Raw genomic sequence first — 17,369 nt, forward strand, 5'->3', positions numbered from 1 at the left:
AAGTCAAGGGTCACCTCCTCGGGTTCTGCTGCTGCTGGCCTGGGCCTTGGGCTGGCTGCCTGCAGAGGCTGAGGGCTGAATCCCGTGAAGAGTGGAGGGAGTCTTGGGGGCACCTTATCTCTGAGGTAACCAGAGGGCTCAGGCCACAGGCACTCAGAGCAAGCGTTTTGCTTGTGTTTCATTAGTCCCTGCAGAGTATAAGAGGAAAAAAAAAAAAAAAAAAAGAGTCAAGAAATGACATGTTAGGAAACCAAAGAGGGAGGAAGGAGAGTGACACATCTGTTGGGAGGTGCTCTGGAAGTACTGGGGATTTGTCTGAGAGACCTAGATTTTGGTCATAGGCCTGTGATGTGCCACTGACCAGTGGGAGGACAATCCTCCTATGTAAAGCAAATGACCCAGGGGACACACAGCAAGTCAGGGGGCAACAAATGGAACTAGAAACACATTGGAAGGTGTAGATAATGGGAACAGAACTTGCACAGAAATTGAAAGGAAGTTTTTTTTTCATTTTTTGCATATCACATATAATAAATAGTAATAATCAGAAAATACAGAGAGCTGAACACAGTCAGAGGCAGTATTTTCCAAAGAGAGCATTAGGCAAATGTAGAGTCCTGTCAGCAGTGTGCAAGCAAGTGGCTGCTTCTCGGACATTTCCACACCACCTCTGTACTAACCTGTCTGATGAGGGATATAGGGATATTGTATGATTATAATGTTAAATATGTCATTATATGAGTATGTTATGTGATTATTATGATTATAATGTTTTCACATAAAAAGATTAATATCAAAAATACTGGAAAGCAAAGCAGGACTTATAAGACACTTGTACATAGGAGTTCATTATTAACAAACAAAAAGCATAGATGAAGGTATTGCTAAGGCTGGGCCTGGTGGCACGTGCAGCCATGCCAGCATGTTGGGAGGTAGAGGGTGTGGCTCATGTGCAGGATCTCACCGCAGCTCGGACTCATAGTGATCCTCCTGTTTTCAGCCTCCCTAGTGCTGGGATTACAGGTGCGCTCCCCAGCTCAGTGCACCCTGGGGTGGGGCTGGCTTGGCCTGTGGACCGGGGATAGAACCCTGGTCTCTGCACTTGCCAAAGCAGGCACTTAATCCGCTGAGCTAGCTTGCCGGCCTAATAACATGACTGATTCGTTTAAAGAGGACTTTTGCTTTATGAAGAATGAATTTTCTTTCTCATTAATCAATTTATAATGCCCATTTTAATCATATTAATCATTTTAAATAACAGTTTTTGTTCCTGAATTAAAAAAGGAAATCTAGCACCCCAAAATGAATATTTGTTTTTCCCTTGCCAGAGTGTTTTGATTTTCATGAAAACATGAAAGTAACCACTAAGTTATTTCCTACAGTGACAACCACAAAACCTGTACACATACAGATTACTTTTCTAGGGATTTTTAAAGCCACACATGTGAAGGCTTTGTAATGTCATCCGCCTTCTCTCCCACGTAGCAAGTTAAGAAAGCCAATGTTATGTTGCTTTGCTAAATGAATTTACAAGCATAGATAGGTCAAGCCATGGGGCTTGCTGGTCCTGCTCGTCCGTTGTGGTCCGTTAGGCTCCCAAGGGTCAGGGATGCAGGAATAGGACGTACTTTCATGTAAACAGAGGGTGTTGGTAGCCTGACTGCGGGGGTGGGTGGCACTGCAGGGGACGTGTGCACCTGGCACACGCATGGGCCTGGTGCGTCCTCAATCAGCAAAACAGCCAGCAGCTGTTATTTTTCTAACCAGATTGTCTTAGTTACTGTTTACTCATACCCAACACTCAAAACGAAGGAAGGAAAGGTTTATTTGGCGCACAGTTACTGGAGGTTCAGTCCATAGTCTGCTGGCTCCACGGAAATGACAGCAGTTCATGCGGCAGAACACAATGAAGAGCAGAGGAGGAGCAGCAGCCGCGGTGTCCATCAAGCCTCTCTCTTCCTTCTACACTGACTGCGCTCCGCGGTGAATATCGGAGCTCCATCAAAGTGGCGCGGCTGCCAGGATCAAGCTCCTCCGAAGACTGAGACTTCTCCACTGAACCAGGACAGGGCAGCAGGACAGCAGGCAGGGCGGCTTCCTGCCTTTCTCAATTCCTGGGCCCTGCCCACCTGCAGGGTGAGGCCCCCACCCTGAGAACTGCCCCAGCTGATTCAGCCAAGTTGACACAATGTATCAACTAACACAATCCACCCCTTGTCAACTTGTCAACTAGACATATACTTTTTTAAGCCAATTTCCAGGTACACAGCCATGCTTAAACATTTTACAACTTGAACATTGTGTAACATTAGAACCATGACATGTTACCCCTGGCCCTCCAAAGACTCATGCACAACCATTTATGCAAAAGACATTTTAGTCCATCTCTAAGAGTTGCCAAAGTCCTACCAGTTTCAGCAGCTCTGAAAAGTCCAAGTCCCAAGCTTCCAAGATCTGAGGCAAACTCTTAGCTGCGAGCCCCTCTACAAATGATAACTTAAACACTTCCAACATTCAAAGACACAAGATAAGCACTGCCATTCCAAAAGGGATACACAGCCGGATACAAACAGTTGGGACCAAATCACGCCCAAAGTCCCGAATGGCAAATGTTAAGTCCTGTAGTTCCCTGTGGACCATTCAGAGCACCCTGTAATGAGCTGTGAGCTCCAAAAGCACTATGTGGCTCCACCCCTGTGGCACTTCTGCTGGTAGCGCCTATGGCTTTTCTCTCAGGCCTGCTTTGTTCCCTTTTTGTGGTTTTTCTTAGACCATCCACATTCCTGGCTTTTTCAGACTACTGAGGTTTCCACTGCATAGGCTTCTCATTCACAGCTTCACACACTGCCCTCTCAGGGGCACACTGCCTGGCCTTCCAGGCCTTCTTCTGAAATCTGGGTGGAAGCCTTCTGGACCTCAGAACACCTGCATCGTGCATGAGCCTAAAACGTGTGCCGCATGAATGATGCAAGGTCTGCTGTCAGCTGGAGCAGTAGCCAGGCTTCCTTCTCTCTTGACTATAGGGGTTGAGTGCCTGGATTGCTGAGCACTCTGACCGTGATTTGGAGGAATGATTTCTCCATGCCAGCACCATTTTGGAACCTGGTGTGGCCGCCGCCTCCATTCTGGAACAGGGGCCTCTGCAGCTTTCTCCTCAAAGCAAAGTCCCTCACCCTTGCCATTCTGAGGCTGCAAAGGGCAGGAACCTGCCACCTCCTGTGACGCCCTCAGGACGTCTTTTCTACGTTCCTGTTCCTTCTCAGCAGTGGAGATCCCCTCAGCTCTGTCTTCACAGTACACAGCCTTCCTGGCGCTTCCTTTCTGACCAAACTCACAACATTTTAAATCATCCCTTTGGGCTCTTTGCTCTTCATTCTTAACATAAATCTGGCTAAAAGCCCCCAACAACAGCCACCCCACTGCCCCAATATTTGGCTGCCTTGAAATTTCTTTTTCAAGATTAACTAACTGTGCTTAATCTCAGCCTCAGGCAAAGTCTCTCTGGACAGGAGCGGAATGCAGACAAGCCTTCTGCCAAGCCGTAACACAAATCATCCGCAGTCCAACAACCAGTGCTGTCCTTCTTCCCAGCAGAAACCTCCCCCGGCTGGTCTTTACAGTCAGGCTTCCTATCAGCATTCTGGTCTGAGCTCTGACCAGAATCTCCCCAACAGAACAGCCGAAGCTGTTCCAGTGGTTTGCGTGTAGGCGACACCTCTGAACTTTTCGTATCTCTTCCCATAAGCCAGTCCCAAAAGCTTGTAATCCACATTGTCAGTTATAGCCACAGCAACAACCCTACTCCTCCGGTACCAAATTCTGTCTTAGTTACTTTTTACTCGTTGCTGGGACAAATACCTGACACCCAAAAGGAAGGAAGGAAAGGTTTATTTAGCTCACAGCTACTGGAGAGTTCAGTGTATATTCCGCTGGCTCCAAGGCAAAGGACAGCAGTTCATAAACAATGAAGAGCAGAGGAGGAGCAGCAGCTGCGGCGTCCATTAAGCCTCTCTCTTCCTTGTGTGCTGACTGCGAGGACTGGCGCTCCACAGTGAAGATCGGAGCTCCACTTCTCCACTGAAGCAGGACAGGACAGCAGGCAGGGTGGCTTCCTGCCTTTCTCAAGTCCTGGGCCCTGCCCACCTGCAGGGCGAGGCCCCCACCCTGAGAACTGCCCCAGCTGATTCAGCCAAGTTGACACAATGTATCAACTAACAGACAGGCAGATTGGGCTTCAGGGATTTGGGTGCAAAATAAATTGAAATTATTAGATAGAAATAGTTGAGCCTGTGTTTGTTGGAAATGTGTTAGCAACATCACCACATGATTACCTCCATGATAAACAGGACACATCTGCCTGTGCCCCCAGAAAACAGCCGTGTGACCCACGGACTGCGCTGACAGCAGAGAAGGGCGCATATGCGGGGCGAGGATGAAGGGGCGGGTGTGCACACAGGGAACTCCCTCGTCTGTGCTGGAGGACAGGGTTCTCGGAAGCCCTGCCCTTCCTCAGGCCTTGGCCTTGGGCTTCCTGCGCTCAGCATGGCTGGACATAAATTTCTGTTAGGCACAAGCTACCCATTTATGGTGTTTTTTAATATCTCAAATGGACTAAGGCTATAGCTCTATATAGCTTTGATTCATGTAGAAGTGGCTTTTTATAGTTCCTGTATTTTCTTGTAAAGTCTAAATTTATCCAGTTAAGTCCTTGATCCATTTGTATGACAAAGGATGTTTTAAAAAGTGTTTGGAAGGTGAGCAGGAACCTGTTCTGGACGCCGTGGACGAGATGCTGTGTATCGTTCTCATTTATGATGGACTATGATTTACCACAGGAAGTAGTAGCTTGCTTTACAAAGGCAGCATTCCGGAAGCTGAGTAATTTGCCGAAGTGCCCTGTGGGTCAGTGTGGGCCAAGTCATGCCCAGCCCTCCTTGGTGCTGAGGGGGAGGATGCTTGGGCATCCTTCTCCTTCCTGTGCTCAGCTCGGGGAGAAAAGTGAGGCGAATACTGAATGAAACACTTGCATCTGCTCCATCCCTGAGAACACAAGATGGGAAAGGCTTGCCAGCCAGTGTTCCGTTATTCTAGGGTTTTGTCTCTTTTGTTACAAAACTGGATAAGGAAAAGCTGGCTTTGAGAAACTCATTCATAGGTTGACAGGTAAGCGATCCGGGTGCTGTGCCCACACTAGTTCTGCAGAGCCCGTGGCCGGCTTCCGCCCTGCATTACTCTACTGAGCTCTGCGAGCTAGAGGGCCACGAGGATTTGGAAGGTGTGTGGGGTTGGGAATGCGCCTGAGGCGGGGTAGTGTTGGTGCCGCCAGTGTACTGGAACCACTGCATCCTTGGGTGTCAGCACGAGTCCTGCCTCCAGCGCTGGAGTTGGGCTGCACCCCAGAGTCAGAGGAATGATCCTGTTGTGCACACGGTAGCTCTCTGCCTTCCTAGCTCTCTCTAGGGACAGGGCGCTGCCTTGGGAGACACACGTTGGGCCATCTCCACACCTCGAGGCAGAAACATAGTAAGCAACATGAAACCTTCCTTTGTGCTAGACATGTCAGTAATTAAATTTGGTGCTTAGAATTTGACAGTCTCTTTCAAACCAGCTGCAAAACAGCGTCCTGTTATGGCTTTGACAGGTACATTTGGCCTGCTCGGTGCTGCATTGTTTTGGTGAGCAGTGGTGCCCACAGTCAGCTGTGTCAGACTCACGGGTGTGTACTGGGAAGCTCACTTGACCTACGTACTAAGTATCGTGTCGCAGCTCAAACATGTGGTTCTCAAAATCTCAGACTCTAGAGGAAAGACTTATTTTTTTTCTTTTTTTTAAATGTTATTTTATTGAGAAACATCAATGAGACAGTTTCAAAACTGATTAACAGGACAGTTTCAATAATTAATACATTGTACATTGTTATTTTCTTAGTGATTATCCATAGTACAAGATGCAGACAGAATATCCTTTCCAAACACTATTAGTACAAATCTTCTCATCAAATTAAGGGAAAGTAGCTGTATATCTATTCTAACTAGTCTGCATATACAGATACAAAATGGTCCTTCTCTTGTATCCCCTTTTTTTGTTTAGCCCTGTCAGAAATTGGTATTTCATTGGCATCTAAATATTATAGGTGCATGAATTCAGCAGAACAATCCAACACAGTCCAGCAGTCCACAATAGTAGTGGGTTATCCATTATTTTTTTCTTTTAGCAATATGACATGCTTGACTTCCTAGCCTATGCACATTTCAGTGGGTGGCAATTAAATTTTTATACTAATTCAGGTGTGCAAAGTTCATCCCAAAAGGCGCAGCCTGCTCTTACCATTCTTTGGCAGCTAGACAGTGCGTTACTGCCCAGGTGGGTGCTTGTGACAAGTGCTCCCACAGGCCCAGGGAGTGGAGGCAGCTGATAGAAAGGACTGCCCTGGAGGCTTCTGTGGATGGCAAGCACAGCATGGGGTCCGGACGTAGGAAGCACCCACTGACCTGACGCTTAGGAAGCGCCTGCTTGAGGGCAGGAGGACCTAAGCTGGCAGCTGTTCATGATGCCCACAAGGACAGAGTTTGCCCCAAAGAAAGAGACGAGAGCTTGGAAGGAGTGAGCACTGTTCAACCTAAAGCCCAAACGAGCCTGTGGCAGAAGGGATCGGGCAGCTCATCCTGGGGTATCTGTGGTCTAGGCAGCAAGGCAAAGGCCAGCAGTTCTTATCTTGTCATTCTTCGGGAGGAAAAAAAAAAAGTGTTCATCCTTCATTGCTTCCCTGCCAGGAACGAGGCAATCCAGTTTTTGTGTTTTGAGAGAGAGTCTCACTATGTAGTTCTGGCTGGCTTTGAGGTCACTGTAGCCCAGGCTGGTCTTGAACTTGCCACGATTCTCCTGAAGCAATCCAGTTTTTGTTGTTGTTGTAAGACATAAAATACTGTGATTGGGTTGTTTGTTAGAAGATATAGGCTGCGTGCAATTTTCCTAAAGAGAGATCTAGAAGTGACGGGCATTGACCCCACGTGGTGGCGTGGAGGGAGGGAGAACATTTCTTGTAGCCGAAAGAGCTTGCAGGATCTTGGTTTTGTGACTTGTCCTAATTTGAACCTATAAATGACTAAAGCAGGACTTTTATGACAGTGACTTTATTTGTTGCTTTTTGTTTTTATGATTTTTGAATAATATAAAGAAATATTTAAAAGTCAGGCTGAGGAGATAGCTCAGTGGCATAAGCACCAGCCTGGCAGGCACAAGGTTCTGAGTTTGATCCCTGGTACAAGAAAAACAAAAACAGAAAGCAACCCTAATTCAACAAATAAGTTTTGGGGACCAGGGAGATAGCTCAGTAGAATAAGCGCTTGCCTGGCAAGTGCAAGAGCCTGAGTTCAATCCCTGGTTCTGCCAAAAAAAAAAATGTTTTGGGCCAGCCAAATAGCTCAGCGGATTAAAGCGCTTGCACTGCACGCAAGCACAGGGGCTAGGGGTTCAATCCACAGGCCTGCTGTGCCGGCCCCACCTGTGGGATGCACTGAGGTGACAATTGAGACTGGGCGTGGTGGTGCACACCTGTAATCCCAGCTCCTGGGAGGCTGTAAACAGGCGGATCCCTACGAGTCCCATCTAGTAGTGAGACCCTGAACACCCTGTAGAGCCTCCCCTAACATACAGAAAAAGTAAATGAATAAAACAAAAGTTGGGTAAATGCTTTGTGAATTAGCTGTCTTCATGTTACCTTCCAGTGCTCATCCTGAGCCTCTGTTTGTTAGATGAAACAGGAATTGTTGGTCCTCCCTCTCCCTCTCCTCCGTCCCACCTCCGTGTGTGTGTGTGTGTGTGTGTGTGTGTGTGTGTGTGTGTGTGTTTGCAGGACCTCCTAGCAGATTGTCGCTGGTCAAAGCTGGCTGCTCCCTGCCCTTTATCTGTTCATTCTCCTCTGTCGCATCCCCACCCCCATTTCTCTCCCCACTGCAGATCATTCTGTTGTCCCATGTGACCCGCCCTTATTTTATGCACCCTGAAAGATATGTGTGGTTGTTCTGTGCCCGTTTCTGATGTGCGCGAGTGAAACTTTGGCCATCCTGTTGTTTCTCTCCCTGCGGACCTGGGGCTGGGTGTGTGCCTGGCTTGTGTTCTCTGATTGCTGCCTGGAGTCTCAGAGCACCTCTGCCACATTCTGCTTGCCTTTCAGCCCCCGCTCCTCAGGGCACTCGGGAGCTAAATGGGTCGCAGATATGCCAGTGCTGTGAGTTGAATTTGCCAGTCCCATTGCTAGCGGCAGGAACGCACCCAGCCTGTTGATACTCTCAGGCTAATGAGCGTACAGTGATGCTCGGCGTTAGTTTACAGTTCGCCGCTCACACAGAAGATTGTCTTTTCTTGATAATCCAACCTTTTGTATTCTTTGAGTCATTTAGGTGTTTTATCCACGGTGATAGGACTCCGAGGCTTTGGATGTCTAGATTAATATATCCAGATGTATTTAGCCATTAGTTGGGTTGGATGCCACTACCCGTGGTTGTGCATTTCCTGCCTATTAAAAAGAGCAAAATCTGGGGTCCCTCTTATTATGTTATTGGATGAACTCTTTGCCAGTTTTTATTATTACAAGTAATATTTCAATAACCAAATTCTTGAGCTATGTCATTTTTCTTCTTTTGAATTTGACCTTAGGATAAATTGTTGATAGAGGAAATACTGACTGGGAGACGGAATGTGCTTAGGGCCATGGCTGTACGGCCACACCCCTCCTGGAAGGGTTGAGCTGTCACACTGTGTGTCATTTCTGTAGTGGTCGTGTTTACTTTTCTCTAGATTCACCTTCATTACACATGACCATTTAAACTCCCGCTTTAGTATCTACTGTGTATTACTTCAGCGCTTTTATCTGTATTATGCATTTAGAGTTAATGTTAAACATTTATTCAGATGCTCACTGGTAACTGCTATGCTTTTATAAGCACGGGCTCTGTGTGTCCTTTGCCCACTTTTCTGTAAGTACCACCTTTATGTTGGTTTGCTCATGGATTTTCTGAGGCTGTAGACTTAGCCTGGCTTAATTTTCTGAAAGTGAAATTACTCACCTGTGCATAACTTACTCTTCAGATGACAATCAAAACAAGACACATGATAAAAAGGAGAAGAAGATGGTGGTTCAGAAGCCCCAGGGAACCCTGGAGTACACTGTGAGTATCAGCACGAGGGTGCGGGCATTGGTTATCACCGTTGGATTATGTATTTCTTCCTGACACATTTTACATCTCTTGGTTGTGTTCATTATTAAATAACGAAACTTGTACAGATGTGTTCAGGTCATTCCTTGTTTTCCCCCTTTCCTGTCCTTGGACATACCTGTGATAAACAGCAACGTCAGGATGGACATGAGGGATCCTTGTCTACATCTGTCCCCCGCTGATCGTGCACATTGCTTAGGAGGACCCAGCCAACTTGGCAGCTGTCCCTTCCCTCACCACTCTGACTTTTCGCAGCAGAGGAGCCTTTCAGTCAGGAACAGCTGTGTCCTCAGCTTCAGTCTCAAAGCAGCTGGACTTGGGTTTGCCTCGGCTGCCATCCTAGTTGTCTGTGCCAGACACCCTTTCTGAAGCTCAAAGCCATAGCCCCGGTTACCCGCTCGACAGAGCCCCTAGGTTCGCTATGCTTGGTCCCGTCTCCGGGAGCAGTGGCTCCGTCCTCACTGTATTGACGCAAGGCAGACCCTCGACATCTTTCCCTGTTCTTACCGGCTTCCTATGGCCACCCGGCAAGTGGGGCTGGATCCCTTCCTTGTATCCTCACATATATTCATGGTCCTTTAGTTCGTGGCATTTTTCATTGTTCATTAGTGTGTAGTCATTTGAATGTCTTATTTCGTTCCTTAAGTCCACGGAGAGAGACTGGCCCCTCGTCATACTGTGTTCTTGGCACCTTGCACAGCGCAGCAGGTCTCCTGTTACTGAGCTAGTAGATGAACGGTGCTGTGTGTGCCGTCAGCACGGCTCAGTGCTGCGTGTCATGTACTCATCTCTCCCCCTGCACCAGGAGCACCTGGTGGTCAGGAGTGAAACCATTTAACTGATGAATTACTCGATTAGTGATCTGTTTTAATTCACTGGGAGCACTGTTGAGTATTCTCTTTGACTTGTGAGCAGCTCAGTGTGAGGACCTCTGCCTGGTTGGGTCTGGTGTGCACTTGTTTTACACTCGCTGTTTCCATGCCAGGCCCTGTACAGGGCAAGCAGCAGGATGCTGCGCCCTCCAGCGCTTCCTTTGGAATGGCAATGTGCAGCTTGGGAGAGCCACACGGCACAGCCCGGCACGGGCCTCTGTGCTCTGTGAGCTCCACAGGCATCTTTCTGAAGATAACAGACCAGTCATTTCCAGCAAGGATTTGTGTGATTCGGTCTTGTGTTACCTAAATACATTCTTCATCCTTACAACACTGAGTATTTCACCACATCTCATATTCATGGGGAAGCATTGGATTCAATTATGTATTATTTATGAAAATAATTGAACGCCACAATCCTTAAGACCTGTGTGTACCCAGCAGTGTGATTCACAAGCCCCTCCATAAGTTGCTTCACACCATAAACACAACAAAGTGAGAGTAAAACTCAGCCCACACGTCAGCAAATACAAATAAGCGTCAGATTAGTAATGTAGATATGCCTATCTGATTGATACATATGCTGTGAAAAGTGAATGTATTTGAGTATGTATTTTTGTCCTTGTCATTAGAATAAAAGGTGACTCTCATGGCATCATGCTGGCACTTATTGGTACTTATATTGGATCTTAGGTGCAGATGTTCAGGCTTTCTGTTTTAGTTTGGTTCATGCCTTTCAGCATCCTTGTGGCCCCATCCTGCATGTCACTTCCTCTTTATGTGATAACTCTGAGCAGTTAACATTTTTCACATTCACTGAATGGTGTATACACAGGATCTTTTACAAGCTTTATTCATAAAAATAAGAAGCAAATTTATTGATCACATATCATGAAAAGAAATAAGACATGCAGAGCAGATACTGTGGTGATAGATCTCTCTTTAAGGGGTGGAAAAGTAGATCTGGAGAAATGGAGCCAAGTGCCCAGTTGTGCAGCCAGCAGGTGGCTGGTCAGGCGCTCAGTGAAGTAATCTGCTCTAGAGTCTGGATTATCAATCTGTTTTGTACTGACTCAACCTTGAAAACAACTGCATGTGAATGTTATATAGAATGAAAACTGCTGTTTTAATTTTTTTGTTCATTTTTACTAGAGATGATTATGCCCAGAGTTAGATTTGCAGTGGAGGTGGATGCATGGATGGATAGATGGTTGGACAGATGGATAGATGGATGGATGGATGGATGGATGGATGGATGGATGGATAGATGGATGGAGAAATGGATGGATGGATGGATGGATGGATGGATGGAGAAATGGATGGAGAAATGGATGGAGAAATGGATGGAGAAATGGATGGAGAAATGGATGGATGGATGGATGGATGGATGGATGGATGGATAGAGAAACGGATGGATGGATGGATGGATGGATGGATGGATGGATGGATGGATACATGGATACATGGGTAGACAGATAGATGGATGGACAGATGGATGGGTGGATGGGTGGGTGGGTAGATGGATGGATGGATGGATACATGGATACATGGATGGACAGATGGATAGATGGATAGAGGAATGGAGATAGTTCATTAGTGGATGGGTTTTTCATTTCAAGGGTAGTGGGTATATGTCTCTGCCTCTGCATCTCTGCCTCTTGCCCATTCAACATCCCCCCTTGGCGTCCTCAGGTTTCCACCTGGTTTGCCTTCTGGAATCAGTTCTGTGTACAGGGGCAGCCAATAGCATAGCCCAGGGCCACAGATGGGACTCGGTGACATTCATCACAGTGGCCTGGCCTCCCACAAGTCTGTCTGCTGGCTCTGGGCAGGGAGTCTGCCTTGGGAGATGTTTTCCCCTGTGAAACTTCCCATTTTCCCTACAGAGGAGGAAAGAAAAAGCGTGCATCAGGAATGTGTGCCACAAATTTTGAGATCTAGAGCAGCAGTGATTTGGCAGACTAGAAAATTGCTAATGACAGTGTGCAGCTGCCTTGGTAGCACCTCTGAGTTTCTCCCACAGTGCTTGCCTTCCACAGCAGTCTTTGGGCGATTTCTCAAGAGCACCCTGCGAAAATAGCCCTTAATGGGCCACTGTCATGAGTGGGTAGTGCATAGAAGAGAGAGTCAAGAGCCAGAAATCCACGTGAGAGAAAGTGGTCCCCTTCCTCTAGTGGGGGTGGGTGTTCGTGTGTGAGGGTTCCTTATAGTTTTCTAATAGACCTTAGGGACCTCTATTCTGTAGACCTAAATTGTGCCAAAGCAAAATTAGAAATCTTTTAATGCACAGTGGAATTTGAAAATGGGAGAGCCTACGAGTAAATTACATTTATAACTTTTACATGGTTCTATGAAAAAGTGAGAATGTATTTGCTGTCTTCCATATACATCTGGATGAAACTATTTCTTCACTCTTATGTTAAATACATTAATGCATCAAAAGGAATTTTGTTCTGTTTTGGGTTGCTTTACATGTTGAATCTTGTTTTCTGATCATTCTAGGCTGGAAGCCAGGACACCCTAAACTCCATAGCTCTGAAGTTTAACATCACTCCCAATAAATTAGTGGAACTGAATAAACTGTTCACACACACGATTGTTCCAGGCCAGGTAACTACTTTCCTGCTGTATGTCACTGTAGACATGTTCTGTTTATCTTTTATTGCATGCTGAGTGCTGTACTGCTCACATCTCGGGATTGTGGGCCCCGTCTTTCCTCTCCTGTCGACCCAGCCATGCCAGGTGCACCCCAACACCTAAGAACTGATCAGAGAGTGGCACTTCCCAAGGGGTGCCACAGGTCTCATCACCGCCATTAACTTAGGTGGAAATGTTCCCCAGGGCATCAGGCGAAGTTCAAAATCAATGTAACTTTTTCCTATCAAATGTAATGTAGTAGGTATCCTTAAATATTTAGTCAAGAATTGCCATTTTCAATTTAATCTACTTCTTTGCGGTACATTACAAATACTGTTTTTGTTTTAAATTAGGCAGTTTTGGTGATTTGTGTCTCAGTGTGACACAAGAAGGGCCACCATGAACAGCACTATTGGAAAAAGTTACCCCAACTTTTTCCACACTTTTAGTAATTAATTTGCTGAACTGAGTGAAATTGACAGATATCGAATCTTGCCACATCGGGTTAATCCAGTAAACTTTTTTCAGCTCCTTGTGCATGACCAGGCAGTCTGGCATTTCCCGTCTAATGCTACATGTAGCTAATACATGTGAATGGCCGTCATGAGACGCACTTCAGAGCCCGAGGGCCAGCCTCGGTGGGGTGCGCGGCTCCCGAGAGCACAGTGGAGCTGCTGCTGTCTCACCGCAGCACCTGCGTGCACCTGCGCGTTGCAGGGCGTCTCATTCTTTCAGGGTAGAAAGTGTTGTCCCTACGCACAGCTCATTCGGGCAGTGTTGATGCCAGTCTGCATTTTCTCTCAAGGTCAGCAGCTGAGCCCAACAGGCCCCCCAAGGTGGCCAGGTAGTTCTTTTTGTCAGTTAGTGTTCATGAAAAAGAGAAATTCGTGTTCTGTCAGCGCCAGGTAATGGGAGTGGGGGTAGAGCTTCACTGAAACTCTCCACAAGATGGCTATGTGGCTACCTCCAAGAAAACAGGCAGGTGTTAATCTTGGTCAGGACTCACCTTACGGTTTGCAGCATTGCCTCATAATGTGCAGTTGACACATACCAGAGAACATGCGGCACGCATTAGTGCTTCGAGGCCAGGCGTGGTGCACACCTGTAATCCCAGCACTCGGGAGGCTGAGGTAGGAGGATCGTTGCAAGTCTGAGACCAGCCTGGGCTACAGAGTGAGCTCAAGGCCAGCCTGAACTGCACAGGGAGACGCTGTCTCAAAAAGACAAGAATAATAATAATTCAAGTCTAAATAGTATAGTCATTGGAACATAATAAGATATCATAGGCAATATTATGTCCGTAAACAAAATGGTTAATTGTTACTACATTAAAGTTCAGTAGCCAGTAGGAATTAAAAGACTCTTAACATACCTGCAATATTGGTTTAAAAATACTAGTTTCTATTTCTCCTTTTTATCTGAATGTGTTTTTCATATTTATCTTAAGTCTTTTCTGGATTGAAGCGAGGTTTAAGTAGTGAAAGTCAAAATAAATTTTCTTTACAGAGGAGATGCAATGGTATGGATTCTGAGATTAGCTCCAAATTCTCCTTTATAGCATTAAAAGTTATCATTTTAAGATTGTATCTGATCTGTGCCCAAACAGCGTGTCTCATTAAAAGGCTGTTGAAGAACATGATCATGATAACATTTTAAAGCCGTATTTTGCAGGAGGAGGATATTTTGTTCAAATTCTGGGGGTATTTTTTATTTTTGTATAATGCAGGCACTGATGGAGGAGAAAGTGTTAGGATTCCTACGTCAGTTCTGCCTGGCAGTGTTTATTGTATGAACTGTGTCAGTACTCGAGCCCACTTGGCGTCACCAGGCCACAGTTTGTTCCCCATCTACCTGATGCATTATTATACTTAGAAGCAAGCTGGACTTTTCTCTCCTCTGTTGTCTTATGCCACAACAAGCAGCCCTAATCTGAGAACTGAAATGCTCCAAAGTCTGTTTGAGTGCATTGGAAGCATTTTGGATTTGGGATTTTTAATAAAGCCGGGGATGTTGACCAGGTAAAGTGTATGCAGAATTTTCATAATTCCCCCCAAAAAATCTGAAACGCTTCCTGCTCTAAGGCAAGCCGCTCTTTGGGCAAGGGCTGCTTGCCTGTCTTGAGTCCCTTCTCTGGAAGGTTCTTCTCTTCCCCACCCCACCCGGCTCCTGCTCAGCAGGACACCACTTGGATGTACTTGCTTCACCTGCCACTCCTTTTTTGGTCTCCTGCAGCATCCATAGGCAGGTCCCATGGCCTCTGCTGCGCGGCACAGGTACATGGGGCTCTGTATCATTTATGGATTTGTCTGTAAGACCCTGATTGATGGACACGCCTGTTCCCACCAGTGGCTCAGCTTCAAGTGGGAGCCTCACTCAGGTCTGAGCAAAGATGGGCCTTCAGCGTGGTACCTACCTTCAGGTCTTGACTTCCCAACCCATACTTGGGGTGCAGTAGGGTGTGAGTGTTGGCCAACCTGGGGTTCCTAAGTAAACAGGCCACCCCACTCCCACAAGCTTGCGGTAGCAAGCACATCCTGAGCAGTGGTCCTGCTCCCTCCAGTGGAGGGAAGTGTCACTGCCCACAGAACCCAAGCTCTGCCCTGGGATAGGCAGCTGCTCTTCCCAAAGGAAAAGGACTCTCTAATGCTATAAGCCGAGGCCTCCCCACCATTAGGAGCCCCTCCATTGCTCCTGCACCAATCACTGTCATGAAGTGAAAGTCAGCACACCTTCTGTGCTTCTCCCTTGTCTAGAAACATTTTGGGACTGAATCTTAGAATGATAATTGTCAGTAAACACTGAATTTTAGTGTATTTATTTCCTGAATTTAGGGTAGGGCCTACATGGTCTAACGACATAGAACAGACTCAGTGATTCTCCTGTATGCAGCCTCCCAAGTGCTGGGATTACAGGCACGCGCCACCATACCCAGCCTCAATTGCTGTCTCAGTGTGCCCCAGGGGCGGGGCTGACATGGCTACTGTGCTGTGCCTAAGCTATCAGGCTGGCCCTTCTGAATTTTAGTTTAAATCAAAGGCCAAAGTGGAAGCAGCTAGCAGGAGCCTAAGATGCATGTTTCTGAGTTCCTGCCCACAAGGTCCTTTTTAGGAGACCTTGTACGGTCTCTCATGGCTTTATTGAATCCCGGGGGGGGGGGGTCAGTGTTTAATTACCCCACATCTGAGCCGAGGCCCCATCCTGCCCATCTGCCTGGCCATTGTCCCCACTCAGCGCTTCCTGCCCTCAGGTCCTCTTCGTGCCGGATGCCAGCTCTCCTGCCAGTGCCCTGAGGCTCTCGTCCTCCAGCCCTGGCACCACTGTCTCTCCTTCCTCATCAGATGCTGAGTATGACAAGCTGCCCGTACGTATGCTCCGCGCGGTGCCCCCCCCCCCCGCGTTCATTCTTATCACAAGCTCTTTCCATGAGCCGCAGAACCCACCTGCTGCTTTGTACAAGGCCATGTCCAAAATTCCATGCCAAGGACTGGGGTTGGGTGAGCTTCCTTAGTCCAGAGAATGCATCCTCTCCAAGAAAAAGCATCTCAGAGATGAGAACCTGGGCCTTGGGTAGAGCTGTGGAGTTGAACTGCCAGTGAGCTGCGCCGATCATGAGTGCGCCTTCCTTCCCTAGAGCACTGCAGTCAGAAATCTACTAGGAATTATTTCATTACATTATCTTCTAATTCATTGAATAAGCCCTGTGTGGGCTCAGACATAGGCCATTTAAAAAAAAATTAAGTGGGTTTGGGTACCTATTGTTGCATTCACAGTATTTTTGAAGGACAAAGTATGTTTAAGCTGCATAGAAGCTGTACTGACAGGGGAGCTTATAAAACTTGTTTTATACACATAAAGTGTTTTGAAAAATTGCTTTTATTTGACTTTGGAAATTTGCGCTTTCCTAAGGATGCTGACTTAGCGAGAAAGGCCTTAAGACCCATCGAAAGAGTCTTGTCCTCTACTTCGGAAGAAGATGAGCCAGGCGTGGTGAAGTTTCTGAAAATGAACTGTCGCTACTTCACCGACGGGAAGGTACGTGGCACCGCTGTGTTTGCTTCTCTTGGAATCTGAGGAAACAGAAGCTGTAAGTCAGCGCAAGGAAGCCTGCGGTGAGGTAGTTCCCTGCGCTTCCACTCGAGATTTAACGAACATCTGTTGTGGTTCTGGAGTCTTCATAACCTGCACTGTACCAGCCTTGTGACCTTGAGGAGGTCAGTCCTTGTGACCTTGGAGTCAGCACTGACCCTTCATCCAGACCTGGAAATTCTCGGGGCCTTCGTACAGTGAAATTGTTAGGTGCAGGAAGTGGTTATCAGAAAGCTCACTACCTCTGATGCCCTCCTGAGACCACAGGTGAAGGGTGGAAATCCCTGAAGATTATTTTTCTCATCTATAAAATAAGATCAATAGGGTTGGAAAGATAGCTGAGCAGTCTAAGCACCTGCCTGGCAAGCACAAGGTCCCAAGGTGAGTTCCCAGTACCACATGCCATGCTGGTCCCGGAATGCTGCGCGTGCTGTGCAATCCCCCAAACCAGATATAGTGGTGCACACCTGTAATCCCAGCACTGAGGAGGCTGAGGCAGGAGAACCGCTATGCATCCAAACTGCATAGTGAAACCCAGTATCAAAAACAAACAGAA

The 17,369-nt window shown here is 47.0% G+C and overlaps 1 protein-coding gene across 4 annotated transcripts in view; it reads left to right on the top strand.

The window, feature by feature from the left end:
- The window catches only part of Ncoa7 (nuclear receptor coactivator 7), a 120,513-nt gene that overhangs the window by 57,407 nt on the left and 45,737 nt on the right, over positions 1-17,369 (top strand). For all 4 annotated transcript variants that reach the window (XM_023714190.1, XM_004630240.2, XM_023714189.1 and 1 more), the window contains 4 exons: positions 9,091-9,170; positions 12,593-12,700; positions 15,975-16,088; positions 16,634-16,759. In XM_023714190.1, coding sequence (XP_023569958.1) covers positions 9,091-9,170; positions 12,593-12,700; positions 15,975-16,088; positions 16,634-16,759 — 428 coding nt within the window. The remainder of the gene's footprint in view (positions 1-9,090; positions 9,171-12,592; positions 12,701-15,974; positions 16,089-16,633; positions 16,760-17,369) is intronic.

This window comes from Octodon degus, unplaced genomic scaffold (assembly GCF_000260255.1).
Source record: "Octodon degus isolate 3935 unplaced genomic scaffold, OctDeg1.0 scaffold00034, whole genome shotgun sequence".
Classification (NCBI taxonomy): domain Eukaryota; kingdom Metazoa; phylum Chordata; class Mammalia; order Rodentia; family Octodontidae; genus Octodon; species Octodon degus.